The sequence below is a fragment of the Stegostoma tigrinum genome, chromosome 26 (assembly GCF_030684315.1).
Source record: "Stegostoma tigrinum isolate sSteTig4 chromosome 26, sSteTig4.hap1, whole genome shotgun sequence".
In the NCBI taxonomy this organism is placed as follows: Eukaryota; Metazoa; Chordata; class Chondrichthyes; order Orectolobiformes; family Stegostomatidae; genus Stegostoma; species Stegostoma tigrinum.
The window spans coordinates 38,082,564-38,099,601 of NC_081379.1; the positions used below are offsets into that span (position 1 = coordinate 38,082,564).

The following is a 17,038-nucleotide window of genomic DNA, read 5'->3' on the forward strand; positions in this document are numbered from 1 at the left end:
TGCAACTCCAGCAGCCCAGGAGGAAAAACATCAGGAGAACCCTGAGAGAGTGCAGCAGGGAGAGCTGTCCTACAGCAATAACTGTTACCGAAAATCTACAAAAGTGAAAATCCTGGTTCTGTGAGAGCTCGACCACACCCATTCAGGCTGCTTCTGTTGTTCTAAATTTAAAAAAAACACCCAAGGCCTCACAAGCTGTTTATTTTGTTGGATTCCCAAATAAACAGTTTAGCACCTCTATCTTAAAATATCTCTTTTAAGAAAGGGACAAAATAACTCCTTAAAGCCATTGTATTGTCAGATAACTTACTACATTGTATAACTTGGATGGTACACACCGCTACCACAGTACATCGGCCGAAGTGAGTATACGGTGATGGGGTTGAATGGGGACCAGTTCACAGAAACTCCTTAATTTGAGTAGGGAGCATACCAGCTCAGCCAATGACTGAATCAATTGCTATAAATCAAGGTGCAATTTCCCCCAGTAATAATTTTATTGTCAGATGAACCCAAATTCTATTGTGGTTTTGCGCAAAATTATTGACAGAAAGAATTTCTCCAGTTACAATGTGCATGATCAGTTTATACTGAAGTAATATTTCTGTGCTGCTCCCATTCAACTCATTCCTGTCTCATACAACTGCACTGGCTTGTACATGACCATTTCCAAGGGACCTTCATTCCACTTTATTAAAATCACACGTGTTCAAGTTGCCGTCTGTCACTATTTAACTGGAAGGTTGTACTTGTCCATAAAGGCATGGATCATTAAAAAAATACCCCACGAGTGAGCACACTTCCAGCTGTTTCCCCAGCTAGAACTAAAAAGCACAACGTTCCACACCCCTGATCAATGGAAGGTCTTCCAAGAAATTTCAGTGCCAGTTTGTCCGAATTTGCAAGCTGAGGACTTGTGGCACAGTGGTACTATTCTTATCGCTGAGCCAGGAAGCTGGGTTCAAGTCACACCTGCTCCGCAGTGGCTCAGCAGTTGGCACTGCTGCCTCACAGCACCAGGGGCCCTGCTTCGATTCGGGCAACTGTCTGTCTGGAATTTGCATGTTCTCCTTCTCCCCGTTTCTGCCCAGTGCTCCTGTTTCCTCCCGCAGTCCAAAAATGTGCAAGTTAGGTTGGTTGGCTGTGCTATAGTGTCCGGGGATGCGTGAGTTAGCCATGGGAAATACAGCAAAAGGGGAGGGGAATGGGTCTGGGTGGGATGCTTTCTTTTCAAACGGTCAGTGTGGACTTGTTGAGCTGAATGACCTGTTTCTACACTGTACAGATTCTATGATCTCTGAACTGCCGGACAGGGGAAATATCTGCAAAACATGCTAGGGATTAACATGAAGACATGGACTGGCATTGCAAAATGTTCAGTGTGAATTTCTAATGCTTGAAGCTTCCCTCTTTAGTTACAGATAGAATCTACTGATAAAATTAATGAACCAGTGCTACAGGACCAGAAATAACAAATGCAGCGAGTTATGTCAGTATTGCAGCAAAATGAGGGTCTACTTTTGCAAAATGACTGGTACTGACTTTACTCAGCCAAATTGCAACCCACTATTTTGCTGCAGGTAGAGAATTTCCTCAGAATTAAAATGACTATGTTAGGAGGTTGTGCTGGCCATTGCATCGTATGGACCAAACTCATCATGAATACCACCTCATTCTTGCAATGGGAGCTGGTAAGACACAGAATGAGGAATAATTGCCTGGCACTGGTTTCAGTGTAGCTGTACTCTGACCTTACGAGTGTTGTGTTGTGACAGGAATCTCATTCCGGGGAACAACCAAGTTCAGTTGCAGCAGTGCAAGTTCTCAAAGTTGAGCAATGCGAGTAAAAGCGAAATGTTTGCTTTTGTTTGATTCTGTTGAAGGGATCATTCAGGCCTATTTAGCTTGGCTCAGCTCCTCGAACAGTCAGTACAGAGAATCCAAACAAGTAAAATTAACTTGTATTGACAACTGCCCAGCAGCCCAGATTTCATCTACTGCACCCTCCTCTGAGTTTAAAAGGGGAGTAAAAGAGACTTCATCATATCTCGAGTCAGCTTGTTTCAGTTGGAACGTCTCTTCTAAAAAGTTGTGGCCATTAGCTTTCTGAAGCACTATTCGCAGAAGAGCAGACCATTCTCTTGGAGCTGCGGATTCTGATTTTCTCATCAACATAAGAAAAGCAAGTTTCTCAGGTGTCCCTTCTGTTGGGGTTTACTATATCTTTTGGAAGCGAACTAGCTAGTCTATTTGACTATTCTTTTCATATTAACCTACCTGTTAATTGGGCAATATGTAAACTCAGTATTAATTAAAAGCAAATGTTTTAAAACTCAGCAAAGTTGTTCTTTCAACACATCTACACCGATGAAGTCCCACCACCCTCAAGTGAGGAAAATGGGGTTGATACAAGAGCTAACAGATTAAAATGTTGTATAAGACAATGGTTTTGAAAAGGTTAATGTTAGAAACTGCATTAGGCGCTACCTAACCTGATGATTCGATAAGAACTAAAGTTGGGGGCAGGGGGGTGGAGAAAGGTGAAATATCTTAGGATCTTGTAAGGAGGAGACCCATATCCACAAGTCTCCCAGTAGACTCGGTAATAAAGTCTAACAACTAATGTAACTTGTGCTGGGTTGCTATGAACAATAAATTATATCTTGTTTAGGCCGAGTGTCGCTTGTTAAGAGTCACTCATGGTTTTCCTCTATAGATGGACCAATCCGATCTAGGAAAGAGGAATGCAGCAGCTATCTATTCCAACCACAGCTGGTAGCAGTTGGCCTCAGAGCACATTTAATTTAAAAGATCCCCACAGAAAAATTCAAGTTCACTACTTCCAAAGCGGACTCAAATTTATATTGTGCTGCTACAGTCTACAAAACCACAAGTATCTATAAAGTCACTTTAACATTGCAAAACTTCTCAAGTCACTTTACAACAAGTGTTACTAAACTGAGTTAGACCAAACCAAGAAGGAAACTCTGGGGCAAGTGATCAAAAGTTTGGATAAAGAGGGAAGATTTAAGAAGCATTTTGAGGCAAGAAACGTAAACGGGGAGGAGATGGCAAGGTGCGGAGCTGGATGAACACAGCAAGCCAAGCTGCATCAGAGGAGCAGGAAAGCTGACGTTTTGGGCCTAGACCCTTCTTCAGAATATTTTCCTGTTTCATGAAGGGAATTCCACAGCGAACAGTCAAAATAGCTGAAGGTACAGCCACACAATGGTGAAATAATTAAAGTTGGGGTTCTTCAAGGGGCCAGAATTAGCAGAGGGCAGAAAATGCAGTGGCTTGTCAGGTTATAGATGATTACAGAGGAGCCAAGCCAAGGAGGAGTTTGAAAACATGAAACGTAATTCTGAAACTAAGGTGTTGCTTATGCAGGAACTGTAGTGGGCACAGGAGGGATTGGGGAAAGGGACATTGTTTGAATTGTGTCCTAATCCGAGCTGATGTTTTCACTGGACAAGGCAGATTGCAGACTGAAATCTGGCCTGACTGAAAAGAAAACAGAACAAAATATAATCTAACAAGGTGGCCTTTCACTGAAACACAACAACGTAATACCACAGATTTGGTTTTAACTATAGAAGTTAATTTATGTAAAAGAAATTAAGCTAAAACAGAATAAACCAAGCTATTTATATATAACACAAAGTAAAAGACTTAAAAACTCTCAGTAAAAATATAGCCCCATCTATCCCAACATCAACAATTACTGAACTCAAACACTGGATAGAGTTCAGTTTTCCATCACATCTAAAGGTTTGGGTTAACTGCTACCTTCATTTCCTGGTCTTTGTAGTTCTCATACTGAGGTAAGCATTTCCTAACAGAACTAAACCAGCACCTTTCTTCAGGAAAACTGTTCAGTACACCTATCTTCCGTCAGTCAAGAGCTCTCTAAGCAATGGGCTCTCCTCCCTCCTGACCAAACACTCTTGATCCTTCTACATAGAAAACAAGCTAATACTCCATAATCTTTACTCTGTCCGGTCATAAAACTCCCCGACACAAACAAATCTGTTATTACCACATGCACTCCTCTCCTATACAACTTCGAAAAAATCCCAGGTTCTGGAAAAACTGAGAAGTTAATCTTTAAATTCCCGCATGTGCACAGACCAAAACCAAAGTGCCACCAGTTGAAAATCCAAACTCAAAAATAAACAATATTATAATATATACAAATCACACCGTTTGCACTGCAACTGCCCCCCTTAAGAATGAAAATATGGCCTTGGGAGGCATTTTAATTATCCATCCAAAAATCACTTGAGCACTATTCCCATGTCACATATTGTTGGTTCGATGTCAATATGTCACTACTGTGAGTTGCCCAGCAACCATACTTTACACAAGTCAATGAGAATCACATGACTCAGTATTCTTCATAGGTGCTCTTGATAAAACATTGTCATAACAATATTTTCCAGGCATAAGGACAATTTTCAAATTATATGGTCAGTGAATTAAGTTCCAGCAAAATAATCAAAAATGCGAGTCTCGAAATTTCTCAAAGAAAATCAAAGGATTGTGTTCGATAAAAACCACAGGACCTTCTACATTGTCGGTAATGTATATTTCAAAATGATGCAAAGCCATCACAAAACTCATTGTCTTCTTCTCAGTCACTCAATATTTTTACTGACATGCTATCGGTTTCTTTGAAAAATGACTAACAGGCTGTTCGATCCCCGTTTCATCACCTCGCGGTAAAACAGTCCTTACAGTGCTGTCACTGACATGAGTGGCCAGTGTGAGCGGCTTCTCACCATTTGTTGTGGATAAAGTGAGTGTTGTTGGCAGTACAGCTTTCAGGTTTTCAAAGACACTCAGATACTCCTGCACTTGTTCAAGTTTTCTCTTTCTCCTCAATAAATTTGTTACAAGGTGCAACAGCAATGCTGACGTTCGGGACTGATGTGGTAATAACCACTCATGCGAGCATTATGCAAATTTTCACATTTTGTCCTAGACATGGGGAAATCCAAATTACCTCCTGCCTTCACTTCTGTACATACAACTTTGCCTTGTTCCACAGCGTAGCCCAAGTAAGTCATTTTTACTTTGGCAAATTCATAACCAAACTGCATTTCTGTCACAAATCAAAGAATTCAGTCAAGTGGTTTAAGTGTCTTACCCAGGTTTATCTAAAAATAACTAAACCATCGATGTAGACAACAGTCTGTCTATTACTTTATTGGCTAATTGTTGGAAAAAGCACATTTTTCATTCCGAACTTTGCCTTGATATAGCTCATCTGGTGTTACAAAAGATGATATTTCGTTTCTCCTGCCAGTTGACTAAGTTACTGTTACTAATAAGAAAGAATATCACCGCTGTACTGAGGGTGGACAATTTGGGAGGACTCATCCAGTGAGGCCATATGGCTACAGCTCAGAAATAGGAAGGATGTAATTACTTTGTGATGAGTTTGTACAACAGGCCTCCCAACACTGTAGGACAGATACATGGACAGATAAGTAAATGGGAGAACTCTTAGTAGCATCAAACTACCGTGGGATCTAAGCATGCAGCTCCACAGTTCCCCGCAACACAAGTTGATAAGGTGGTCAAACATGCATTTGGCATGGTTATTGGATGATTGGAAGATGAATTTTACAAGACTAAGTTGGGCTGGAAATAAGGCAATAACGCCGCTTAATTAGCAACTTGCCGTTGCCCAGCAAGAAATTCACCTCAGTGCCTGGCTGGTAATGACACGATGGGTCGAATGGCCTCCTTCTGTATGAGAAAGTTCTATGATTCTATGATTCTGTAAATGCATAAAAATGCAATGAGTTGCTCCTATCACATGACCTGAAGCACCAACACATTCGCCCCCTAAGATTAACCTGAAGGATCCCATTTGGCACCGTTTCAAATAGAGAACAGCCTGGCCAATACTTTTTCCTCGTAAGGCCAGTCTTGAATGAGTGGACTTTATTTTTGGGTTAGATGAAGCAAGATAAAAAGATGAGAATTGGGAGTTCTCAATGAGGTTATTCCAGGTGAAAGCTGGTGCTGATGAAGCACCTAACCTTCAGGTAGAGGAGTAATCAATAAACTGGCCAGAGCTATCCCTGACCTGGAGAGATGAACTGATCATTGAACTATGTCTCAGTTATTCAAAATCCACTCTTACTTAAGTACATCATAAGTCAACTTGCATCCAATTTTAGTTGGCACTGCACTTACAGTAATCATCACCAGCAAAAATCTATCAGCTATAATAGCCAAAGTTCTGATTGCTGTCAAATTTCGAGCCCTTCAAGGTTTTGAATAAAAACAGAGTTTAGAGTCATACAGTTATATAATACCAAAACAGCCCCTTCAGTCCAATTTGCCCATGTCAATCAGATATCCCAAAATGATCTAGAACCATTTGCCAGTATTTGGCTCATATTCCTCTAAACCCTTCCTATTCATGTACCCATCCAGATACCTTTTAAATGCTGTAATTGTACCAGCCTCCACCACCTCCTCTGGCAGCTCATTCCATACATGCACTACCCTCTGTGTGAAAATGTTGCCTCTCAAATCCCTTTTAAGTCTTTCCTTGCTGACCGTAAACCTATGGCCTCTCGTTTTGGACTCCCCTACTCTGCGCGACAGACACTCTATTTTACTCTATCCATGTCCCTCATGATTTTATAAACTTCTATAAGATCAGCCCTCGGACTCCGATGCTCCAAGGAAAATAGCCCCAGCCTATTCAACTTCTCCCTATAGCTCAAGCCTTCCTTTCATAGCAAAATCCTTGTCAATCTTTTCTGAACCCTTTCAAGCTTAACATCTTTCCTACAGCAGGGATACCAGAACAGAACACAGTATTCCAAAAGTGGTGTCACAAATACCCTGTACAGCCGCAACGCGACCTCCCAACTCTGATACTCAACACACTGACCAATAAAGGCAAGCATACCAAACACTTTACTCACCACCCTGTCTACCTGCAACTCCACTTTCAAGGAACTATGAACCTACACCCCAAGGTCTCTTTGTTCAGCAGCACTCCCCAGGGCCCTAACACTAACTGTATACTTCCTGCCCAGAAAATCCTGTCCTGAGGAAGGGTCACCGGACCTGAAACGTTAACTCTGTTTTCTCCTCCACAGATGCTGCCAGACCTGCTGAGCTTTCCCAGCAACTTTGTTTTTGTTCCTGCCCAGGTTTGCCTTACAAATATAAAAATTAATCAATCTAAAATGAATGAAATGAGCACGTTTGATGACTGGGCCTGTGGAATAAGATTGCAGTGAAATTTGTCTGGTGACAGCACCATCCCCTGTTATTGAATACGGTTCGTACAACACACTTACCAATTTGGTATCTGTTGTCAACAAGCTGTGGCTTGGCTCCAGGCCTGGAGGAGAGACAGGCTGCAGTACAGTGTGAGTTGTCACCATGGTGCTGTTGCTCTGATGACTGACAGATGTAGGCACAACATCATTGGAAGCTTGCTGCCCATACCTTACTCCTGTCACAAAAAAAGACAGCTTAGGGGATTTGTTGAAAAGAACTTACTGTGAGAACAGAAAGCACCAGCACTATCAACATCTTGTGATAATGACGGATACTGAAGGTCAACTTTTGATCAAAGCATGTGCTTTTAGTTCTGAGGACGATAGGAGTAGGAAGATTGGTGTGTGATTGCCCACATTACTTAACATTTACAACATTCACAATAAACATATTATGTCAGACTTGTTATTCTTTGGCATCTTGTCATTGGTGTACAGCAATTAGCACTTGTGTTCACTCTTGGTGCTGTTGCTAGCAAGCACCAAATATGGAATAAAATTAATTTACATTTATAAATATATATAAACATCCTAAAAGAAACTGCAGAGGGGTGGAGGATAAGGGGGGAAAGATAGCAGTAAATAAATAGTAACTGGTGGAATGGGTTCTGAAACATAATGACAATGTCAGGAGAGATAGCTGAACATTTGACCAATAAATAAATCTTCACTGAGTTTCTAAGGCTAGAATGAAGTATAAAAGGTTTAATAAAATAAAACTATCGGAAGTGTGGAGAAAAAGAATTCACAATACACAGTACTGAACAGAGTGGACACTTGAGAGAGTTTTTTTGAGTAGATACCTGTTACTCTCTCTCTAAACCCTAAGGTGAATCTGCTGAGGTATTGCAAACCACTTTTCCAGTGTTCTTGTAAATATCTGATCTTAATGTAATAAAATAAGTTATGATCATTATTAGGGCAAATAATCATGCATGATGTTAACATCCAACAAACTATATTGACTATGATTTTGTTTCACACAAGTTTGTAATTAATAACACTTGAAGCGATCACTTGGCTCAGCAGTTCAAACTAAACCAGCTTGTTTCCACATTATGTTAACTTTCCGACTCCTGCTCACCGCTCGCACAACCTGTTAAAGGCACATGTTTTTTACACTTTTTAAAACAAGCCACAAGATCAATCAAACTTGGCATGTAATGGATCAATCTTCATGATTTTATATGTCTAGGAGATGGGTTTGACTCCTGTCTGGGGTGAAAGTCGCTGTACAGTAGCTGTCAAGTAGTTACATTAATTTAAGCAACATTTCCTCAGTTGATGCAAGCTCTCAGAACAAAGCTACCCTCAATTCACAGAGGCTGATGTCAAAATGGCAGCATTATGGAGAACCCCAGGCGAATGTTCTGGGGGCGTGGGTTCAAATCCCACCATGGCAAATTGTGAAATTTGAATGATAAAAATGTGGAATAAAAGTCTAATAATTCTGCTGATGGTCATAAAAACGCATTAGGGAAGGAAATCTGCCATCCTTGCCTGGTCTGGCAGGTTACAATGTGACTCCCAGACTCACAGCAATGTGGTCAACTCTTAAATGCCCTCTGGGTAATTAGGGACAGGCAGCAAGTGTTGTTCTGGACAGAGGTGCCCACATCCTAAACATTAACATGCCGGAAAGGGGAATACAAATGTCAAACTGTTGAACCAGGAGCTGCTATTTTAACACTGGGTAAAAGCACCTGAATGGTAGAAGCATTGCTCAGCATCTAATCCATAGCTGACTTGGTGCTGATACGATGACAAATGTTGGGAAGGTACGGGATGGAATTCCTCCCATGGATAGTTAGTTAGGAAATTGCAGTGAGTTCGGAAAATTGACACTCCTGGTGTCCAGGAAAATAATCCAATTTTCCATCCAAGGTTTAAATGAGAATCTGACTAGTGAGCAGTGAAAGGCCATTTTAGTTTGCATCTACATCTCAATGCTACCTTTGCTCACCCCATTTCCACGCAGTTTGATATTCTCCCCCTCTCTACAGGAAGGTAGACACCAACAGTCCTCAGTGGAAAAGTCAGGTGAAACTTTGGCTGTAGATTGTAATATTTTTAAATAATATGCAAATACATTGTATTATCATAAATTATTCATTTCAAGCGCTGATGAAAAGTAATGTTCCTTGTCCCCTGCCTCAGCCCAATCTTTTTGAAGTACACCACCTACTGTAACAGTGCTGTATTTATGACCATGATAATGATCCTTCACTCCTTCAGAACGAAAGCACCCAATTTGAGACACTAACAATTGGATTCAGCCTGCTTAAATACTTTTCACACACAATTCCTATAGCTGACGGATAGAAAGGGCTTTTATCTTCAGCCAGTCCCAAAGAGGAGAGGTCAGTGCCTAGCCTATTTCATTACTCCTGATTAATTATGCTGTAAATTTAAAATAGCGCACATATGGAGTTAATTTTTACCTACTAACACAGGCAGGCTCAATAAAAACGAACAGTCACTAATAGTGCAAGCAATAGGGGTGGGTATCACTGTGAAACAGACCTTAGCAATTAGAAAATAAATCCAGCATTCCAGTTCTGAAGTTAATTAATAAACTGTTGTATCTGGATTCAAATAAGAACCATCCCAAATTTCAAATAAGCCCACACTTTGTAGTAATGTGAAGTAAAATTCAGCAAGTGACTTATTTCCAGAAAGTTTGGGAAAATGATATGGAACTTGTCAAATGGCAAGGAGGACAAAGCTGGGCAGAGAAGCACAGCGGTATTAATGAAAATGGCCAACTACGATTAACAACATCATCCCACAGATATGAACTATTGTAATATCTGAAGCAGCGCCAATATTGGTGTAGGTGCCTGCAAGGGAGGTTACAGGAATGATAAAAGGTAGACTAATAAGCTTTTAATTATCTGGATGACATTTTAACAAAGTTCCCGGAGCACAGAAATACTGAGAAATGTGGGCACGGTATTGTGTGATATGAACATTGGTATTTCCATGCATGGAAATGCTGTAGAGCTTCAACAGTGCACAGAATAGAACCCAATGATGGCGCACATTCTATTTCCAACTTAAGGTTAATTTTGCGTGCCACTACACTCTTTTGGCATTCCCTTCTCTTGTTTCTTTTTGCTTAAGTTTACTCACCCATTTATCGGGCGGCACGGTGGCTCAGTGGTTAGCACAGCTGCCTCACAGCACAATGAACCCTGGCTCAATTCCAGCCTCGGGTGACTGTCTGTGTGGAGTTTGCACGTTCTCCCCCGTATCTGCGTGGGTTTCCTCCAGGGGCTCTGGTTTCCTCCCACAGTCCACAGATATGCAGGGTAGGTGGATTGGCCACGCTAAATTACCTGTAGTGTTCAGGGATGTGTAGCTTAGTGGGGGTGGGTCTGCGTGGGATGCTCCAAGGGTCGGGGTGGACTTGTTGGGCCGAAGGGCCTGTTTCCACACTGTAGGGATTCTATTCTGTTTTAACCTTGCTCCAGGCTGTATGTTTCTCTGTCCTCCTTCCCATTTCTGTCAAGAGGCTGTTCTGTCCACTGTCCTGTTCTATCTTTCTTGACACTGCCACCATCTTGGTGAGTCATTGAAGGAGGTCATTTAGTCAGCGAGAAAGGAGCCGAAAATAAAACTTTCACTTGAGAGGGTGCAGGGCACAAATTAAACCTCATTAATATAAATAAGCACGGTAAATTCAATTGGGAATTAAGGAGAGACCCACAACTGTCATCAAAATTTGACAAGCATTGCTACCATAAGGAGCACTGGAGCTAGACATATCTATGGAAAAGCTCACAGAACCACTACAGTGCAGATGGAGGCCCATCAGCCCACACCAACTCTCTGAAGAGTATCCCACGCAGATGCAGGGAGAATGTGCAAACTACGCACAGCCAGTCACCCAAAGCTAGAATGGAACCCAGGACCCTGGCACAGTGAGGCAGCAGTGCTAACCACTGAGCCTTTACATCATTATTTAGGTGAGTGAGGAATAGACGGATATGGATAGAGGCCTATTTGAAACATTAACTCTGCTGCCAGACCCTGCTGAGTTTTTCCAGCACTTTGTTGCAGATTTCTATCATCTGCAGTCATTTGTTTTTGTTTAGAAGGATATGCTGGAGGGTGAGATAAGGAACCAGGGTGGGAGCTTCTGTGTAGACTAGTCAAGCCGTGTGGGCTGTTTCTGTGCTGTAGGCCTGACGTGGTAATTACCTTCTCAGCAAAGCGCTTCACTTCAGTACCAGCCATTTGTGTATGCAGCAGAACTGGGATAAGTCACACATACTGCTTTGGGGTACACCTCCGCTCAGTTCCCAAACATGGCTCACAGCCTTTTAATTCTCTAACCTAATCTCACCATGATCTCTCGGTCTTCAGCCTCCACTAAAGCCCAATGGATGCTCATCTCTCAGTTAGGAACTTTGAAACCTCCCAAACTCAAATGTTAAGCTCAACAATTTCCGATCTCTACCACTGCTCCCGTTTTAGCGTGTGATAACTAAAGTTGTATTTCTCAATTAGACCTCGTCCAGACCCAGATTTTGTTTCTTTACGAGACCCATCACCACCCACTGTCACCTCTGACCGTAGCCCATTTTGTTACATACTCACTCTAGCTTTCTGCCCTTTCAGATGCCTCCCTTTCAGTTTCCCTCCTCCCCTCCACCCATTTAAAACCTGGTACATTTCCAACTCAACAAGGTCTGTGACTTGAAGCATGAGTTTTGTTTCTGTTTCCATGGATGCTGGCTCAGCACCTTGCGATCCCAATTTCAAATGTCAGGTTTTGCTTCTCTACGGAGCTAACTTATCTCCTGACAGCTTGATTGATTCGAAAATATCTTTGGATTGAAGCAGGACAGTCAGTTTCGGGCTCTTGTAGCATCACTGTTTCGGAGCCAGGAAGCTTGGGTTCAAGACCCACCTTGTCCAGAAGCGTGCAATACTATCTGAGTAGGTTGACTATGAATCATGTACTCCACTCTTGCGTGTCTTGAAGTGCAGTGGTAATATCCCTGCCTCTAGACCAGAGGCCTGGGTTCAAATCCCACCTGACCCAGAGGTCTCCCATAACATACCCAACCACGCTGTTTAAAATAACTATAAAAGTCCCATGCTCCATTGTACAAAACAGAATTCCCCATATGTGTTTTATCATGCTGTTGGAAAAATATGGTCAGGTTCCTTTGAAACAATCTGCTACTCCCACTGAAATCTAAATGCATTTATGAAGACTTTTTAACGGCAGCTGAAAGATTTGCATTTGAAACGTGAAACATTTCCACAACTGCATTTTCTTAGACGTCCCAGGAGTGAATAGAATGGCGCAGGGTGACTGCTGACACAAACTGGGTTTCCCATTCTCATACAAGGAGACCTCACGCAGGCTTCAAGTTTTCATTTGCAGAGGTCTAAAACCCATTTCAGATATGACCTTTGGACGCTTATAATTTAGACTTGACCATTATGGTTAGTGATACGCCTACCACACAAAAAGGGTATGTGTGTATGTGGCCTATAATACTGATTCTCATTCTCTGCCTGTAAAATGGTGCAGCACCAACTCATTGCCAAGCCACTCGCATCTGAAGGTACATAAACGATGGATCAAGGAGTTTTAAGGTTTACCTCTCATATATAGAGAGAGAAACTTCAAGATAAGAGACAACATCAGTTCAGTGCTTTCCTTGGACTTCAGTTGTTTAACCGAGGTTTTTATATTGAGCTGTTTGCTAATGAGATTTGCAGGACATTTCAGCACAGCTCAGCATTATATATTTTGGAAAAATGTGCTATTTCAGGACATTCTGAGCCATAGACTGCAGAAAACAGGTCCTTAAATTCAATTCCCAGTCTGTTTTGTTCACTGAAACCAGCTAAAGTAGTGGCAGGAATTCTAAAACTGGCCTCAGTATTTCTGGGTTCCCGCAGGAAAGCTGTTCAAGATTTACCACTCCACAATCAGTATCCCCAAACGTCAGTCACTAAAAAGTTTGAAGTGCTCGCCAGGCCAGGTTCTAGAAACTGATAGTTTTGTGAGCCCATGATTTTACCATCAGAATACGGCAACTGGTCTTCTTGATCAGAAGTAAAATTAATCTGGAGTGATGAGTCATGCCTCATGCTTAGTACGTCAGTATGCCTTTAAGAATTGTCCATGACATCCTCACTGTATCACAGCATGTGACTTGAGGGTATAAAGATCGCAGACTCCACTGTACCTCAGATCACTTGATGCATGACACTCGATGGAGGCATGTTCCTCTGACTGTAACCCAATGGCTTCAAATTGACCCAGCCATTTATTTGGGTGAGAAATGTAATATTTGTGCATAATAACTTCAATAATTGTCTGTTGGATTCTCCAATACCAACCACATCCAGTTTTTTTTTTATTTTACAGGAAATGAAATGAGCATGGCCACATTGGGTAAAGCACACTGCTGGGACAAACTTACACCGTTTTAGGCCCAGTGCACTGATGGAAGGCCTGGGTGAATTTTACCGTGGCCACCAGGAACCCAACATGGGACCAAATGGGAGGGTCCCTCATCCGCAACTTGCTCAGTAATATTACTGGGTGTGGTCTAATTGGTCGTCTCTGACTCACCATCCAGTGAAAGAGAATGGGTGGGTTGGAGATGTTGCCGGGCCCAATCAGAGGACCAGCAGTTCTGAAGTCTGGTGCCAGGGGAAATCCTGTCCCTGATATTACTGCCCCTTCGCCCCTTCCTAGAATAGCAGGCTGCAGCCCTCCATCACCTTCCTGTTTCTCCCCATGCCATTTGTTTCCTCTCTCTCAACCTCGTTCACCCATTCACAAAATGCTCATTGATTTCTCAAAACAGAGCCTTTGGCAGCTTAGATGCAAAAGGGAAAAGAAAAAAGAGTCTTGCTCTACAAACGCAGTAAGGGAGGCCAATTAAAACATAAGCACTGAGTAGATCAGAAACTTCACTGAATCAGAGCCTGGAGGCTGTAACTCTCCCTGGTCAAGAATGCTATCCAAAGAAGATATGTTTTAAATTTGACTGCCTTCACAAAGCTGGTAGTGTGGTAATCTGGATGTTAGACAATAATGCAAAGGAAATGACACTGTGCCTGCTTCATATTATGCCTCAGTCAGGGTGGATGTACAAAAGAGGGTTAGCAAACCAACCCACTGCCTACTGCTCACTTTTCATATTGTCCCTACCACAAAGTAGTGCCAGGCATTAATGATCAAAATTACGGGGTGATCTGTTTTTGCCATTAATGCTGAATGGGAATCTGCCCACTCTGCCCCTGTTCTTGTGGAAAATTCCAGGAAAAGAGGTCAGAGAGCCAGTGGGAAACATCCCACTCTTATCCAACTTTAAAAGTGGGGAAAATGCAGACCAGCCAGGTCTGTAGCTGACGTAGCACATTCCCCAGCCAATATATTGAACGTTACAATAGCTAAAACGCTGTCTGCCCATCACTTACTGAACTACTTCAAACATTTAGTGCTCATTAAGTAGTTGATAAAAAGCATTAAAAGCATAACGGTTATTAATTGGTTGTCAAATCAGTGCACAACAGCTTGTCAGCACTGAAATGCTGGTAACAGATGACAAGCTATAACGGATGACAAGCTGATTTCCAAAAGTAAGTGAGCTGCCTAGTCATGGTTGAGAACTGTGCACTTCTCCAGTCTGGTACAGAGAATCTTGGTTTATATTCTTCTGTTCGACATGTAGCTCTTTCAAAATAGGCATTGGTCCAAATCTTTTAACTTCGGATTTTCGGAGACCAGACCCATGCATGAAGAGGTAATTAGGAATGTTGTGTTATAGCACAGATTTCAGATCAAAGAGGAAACGTTTATAGTTGTACAGTTACCTTGCACGGTTACGTGTCATTACAACATGTGACATTCCAGTTTAAACGTCCCAGACTCACCTTCAGTCACAGTGTGATGAAGCTCTGCAGTCAGTCAGTCACATTTCTAATGGACAGTAATATTAGCAATCCTACAGCAACCAGACTGTGTGTGCAAGACTGTGATACTGTAGCCTTGTAACAGTTCACATAACAAAACAGTTAGAACATAGAACATAGAACAGTACAGCACAGAACAGGCCCTTCAGCCCACAATGTTGTGCCGACCATTGATCCTCATGTATGCACCCTCAAATTTCTGTGACCATATACATGTCCAGCAGTCTCTTAAATGACCCCAATGACCTTGCTTCCATAACTGCTGCTGGCAACGCATTCCATGCTCTCACAACTCTCTGCGTAAAGAACCTGCCTCTGACATCCCCTCGATACTTTCCACCAACCAGCTTAAAACTATGACCCCTCGTGCTAGCCATTTCTGCCCTGGGAAATAGTCTCTGGCTATCAACTCTATCTATGCCTCTCATTATCTTGTATACCTCAATTAGGTCCCCTCTCCTCCTCCTTTTCTCCAATGAAAAGAGACCGAGCTCAGTCAACCTCTCTTCATAAGATAAGCCCTCCAGTCCAGGCAGCATCCTGGTAAACCTCCTCTGAACCCTCTCCAAAGCATCCACATCTTTCCTATAATAGGGCGCCCAGAACTGGACACAGTATTCCAAGTGCGGTCTAACCAAAGTTTTATAGAGCTGCAACGAGATCTCACGACTCTTAAACTCAATCCCCCTGTTAATGAAAGCCAAAACACCATATGCTTTCTTAACAACCCTGTCCACTTGGGTGGCCATTTTAAGGGATCTATGTATCTGCACACCAAGATCCCTCTGTTCCTCCACGCTGCCAAGAATCCTATCCTTAATCCTGTACTCAGCTTTCAAATTCGACCTTCCAAAATGCATCACCTCGCATTTATCCAGGTTGAACTCCATCTGCCACCTCTCAGCCCATCTCTGCATCCTGTCAATGTCCCGCTGCAGCCTACAACAGCCCTCTACACTATCAACGACACCTCCGACCTTTGTGTCGTCTGCAAACTTGCTGACCCATCCTTCAATCCCCTCATCCAAGTCATTAATTAATTAATTAAACTAATAATAAATAAATTAATTAATAAACTATTAATTAATAGTTCTTCAGAAGGTTCACATTAGTTCTGCTCTTTCCAGCAATTCCTGTTTTTGTTGTTGATGGCGACTAATGTGATGTATCAAAACCATGTTCTTTTACTTTTTAACTTCAAAGCAACTCAATCTGAGGTCCAGTGTGCTCAGCCTTATTTAAGTTGAATTTCCCACAATGAGCATCTTGTACAGTGTTCTATTTTTATGCTGTAAAATGAGAAATAGTGAACAGTTTGAGCCTTACCTTGTAACTTGCTGGGTGACAAGGCACTTGGCTGCATGGGCGAGTTATTATGGGGTGTCACAGGGGTTACTGTATGGGGTTGCTGAGTGCCGTATGCATCCATTGCTAATTTGTGCCGAAAGGCCTCTTCTTTCCTACGGTTTGCAAACCAGTTGTACACCCGCACCTCAGTCACAAGATTAGAGCCCAGGCCATGGGCTTGTGATGGAGAAACCCCTCGCTGTATACACTCTGCTCTGCAACAAACATAGACATGAAATGTGTAGGAAGTCAATTTAAATTCAATTCATTAATTCTTTTTCCCCTAAAAATCAGTGCATAATTGGCAACTTCACAGAATCTCTACAGTGTACAAGCAGGCCATTTGGCCCATCGAGTCTGTACCTAACCTCCCAAGACCATACACCCCACACCCTATTCCTGTGACCTCACATATCCCATGGCTCACC

At 42.2% G+C, this 17,038-nt stretch overlaps 1 protein-coding gene across 4 annotated transcripts in view; it reads right to left on the reverse strand.

Moving 5' to 3' along the window:
• hnf1a (HNF1 homeobox a) overlaps positions 1-17,038 on the reverse strand; it is a 184,253-nt gene that overhangs the window by 84,168 nt on the left and 83,047 nt on the right. For all 4 annotated transcript variants that reach the window (XM_059655102.1, XM_048556610.2, XM_048556609.2 and 1 more), the window contains exons 4-5: positions 16,590-16,825; positions 7,332-7,489 (exon numbers count right to left, since the gene is read on the reverse strand). In XM_059655102.1, the coding sequence (XP_059511085.1) occupies positions 7,332-7,489; positions 16,590-16,825 (394 nt within the window). The remainder of the gene's footprint in view (positions 1-7,331; positions 7,490-16,589; positions 16,826-17,038) is intronic.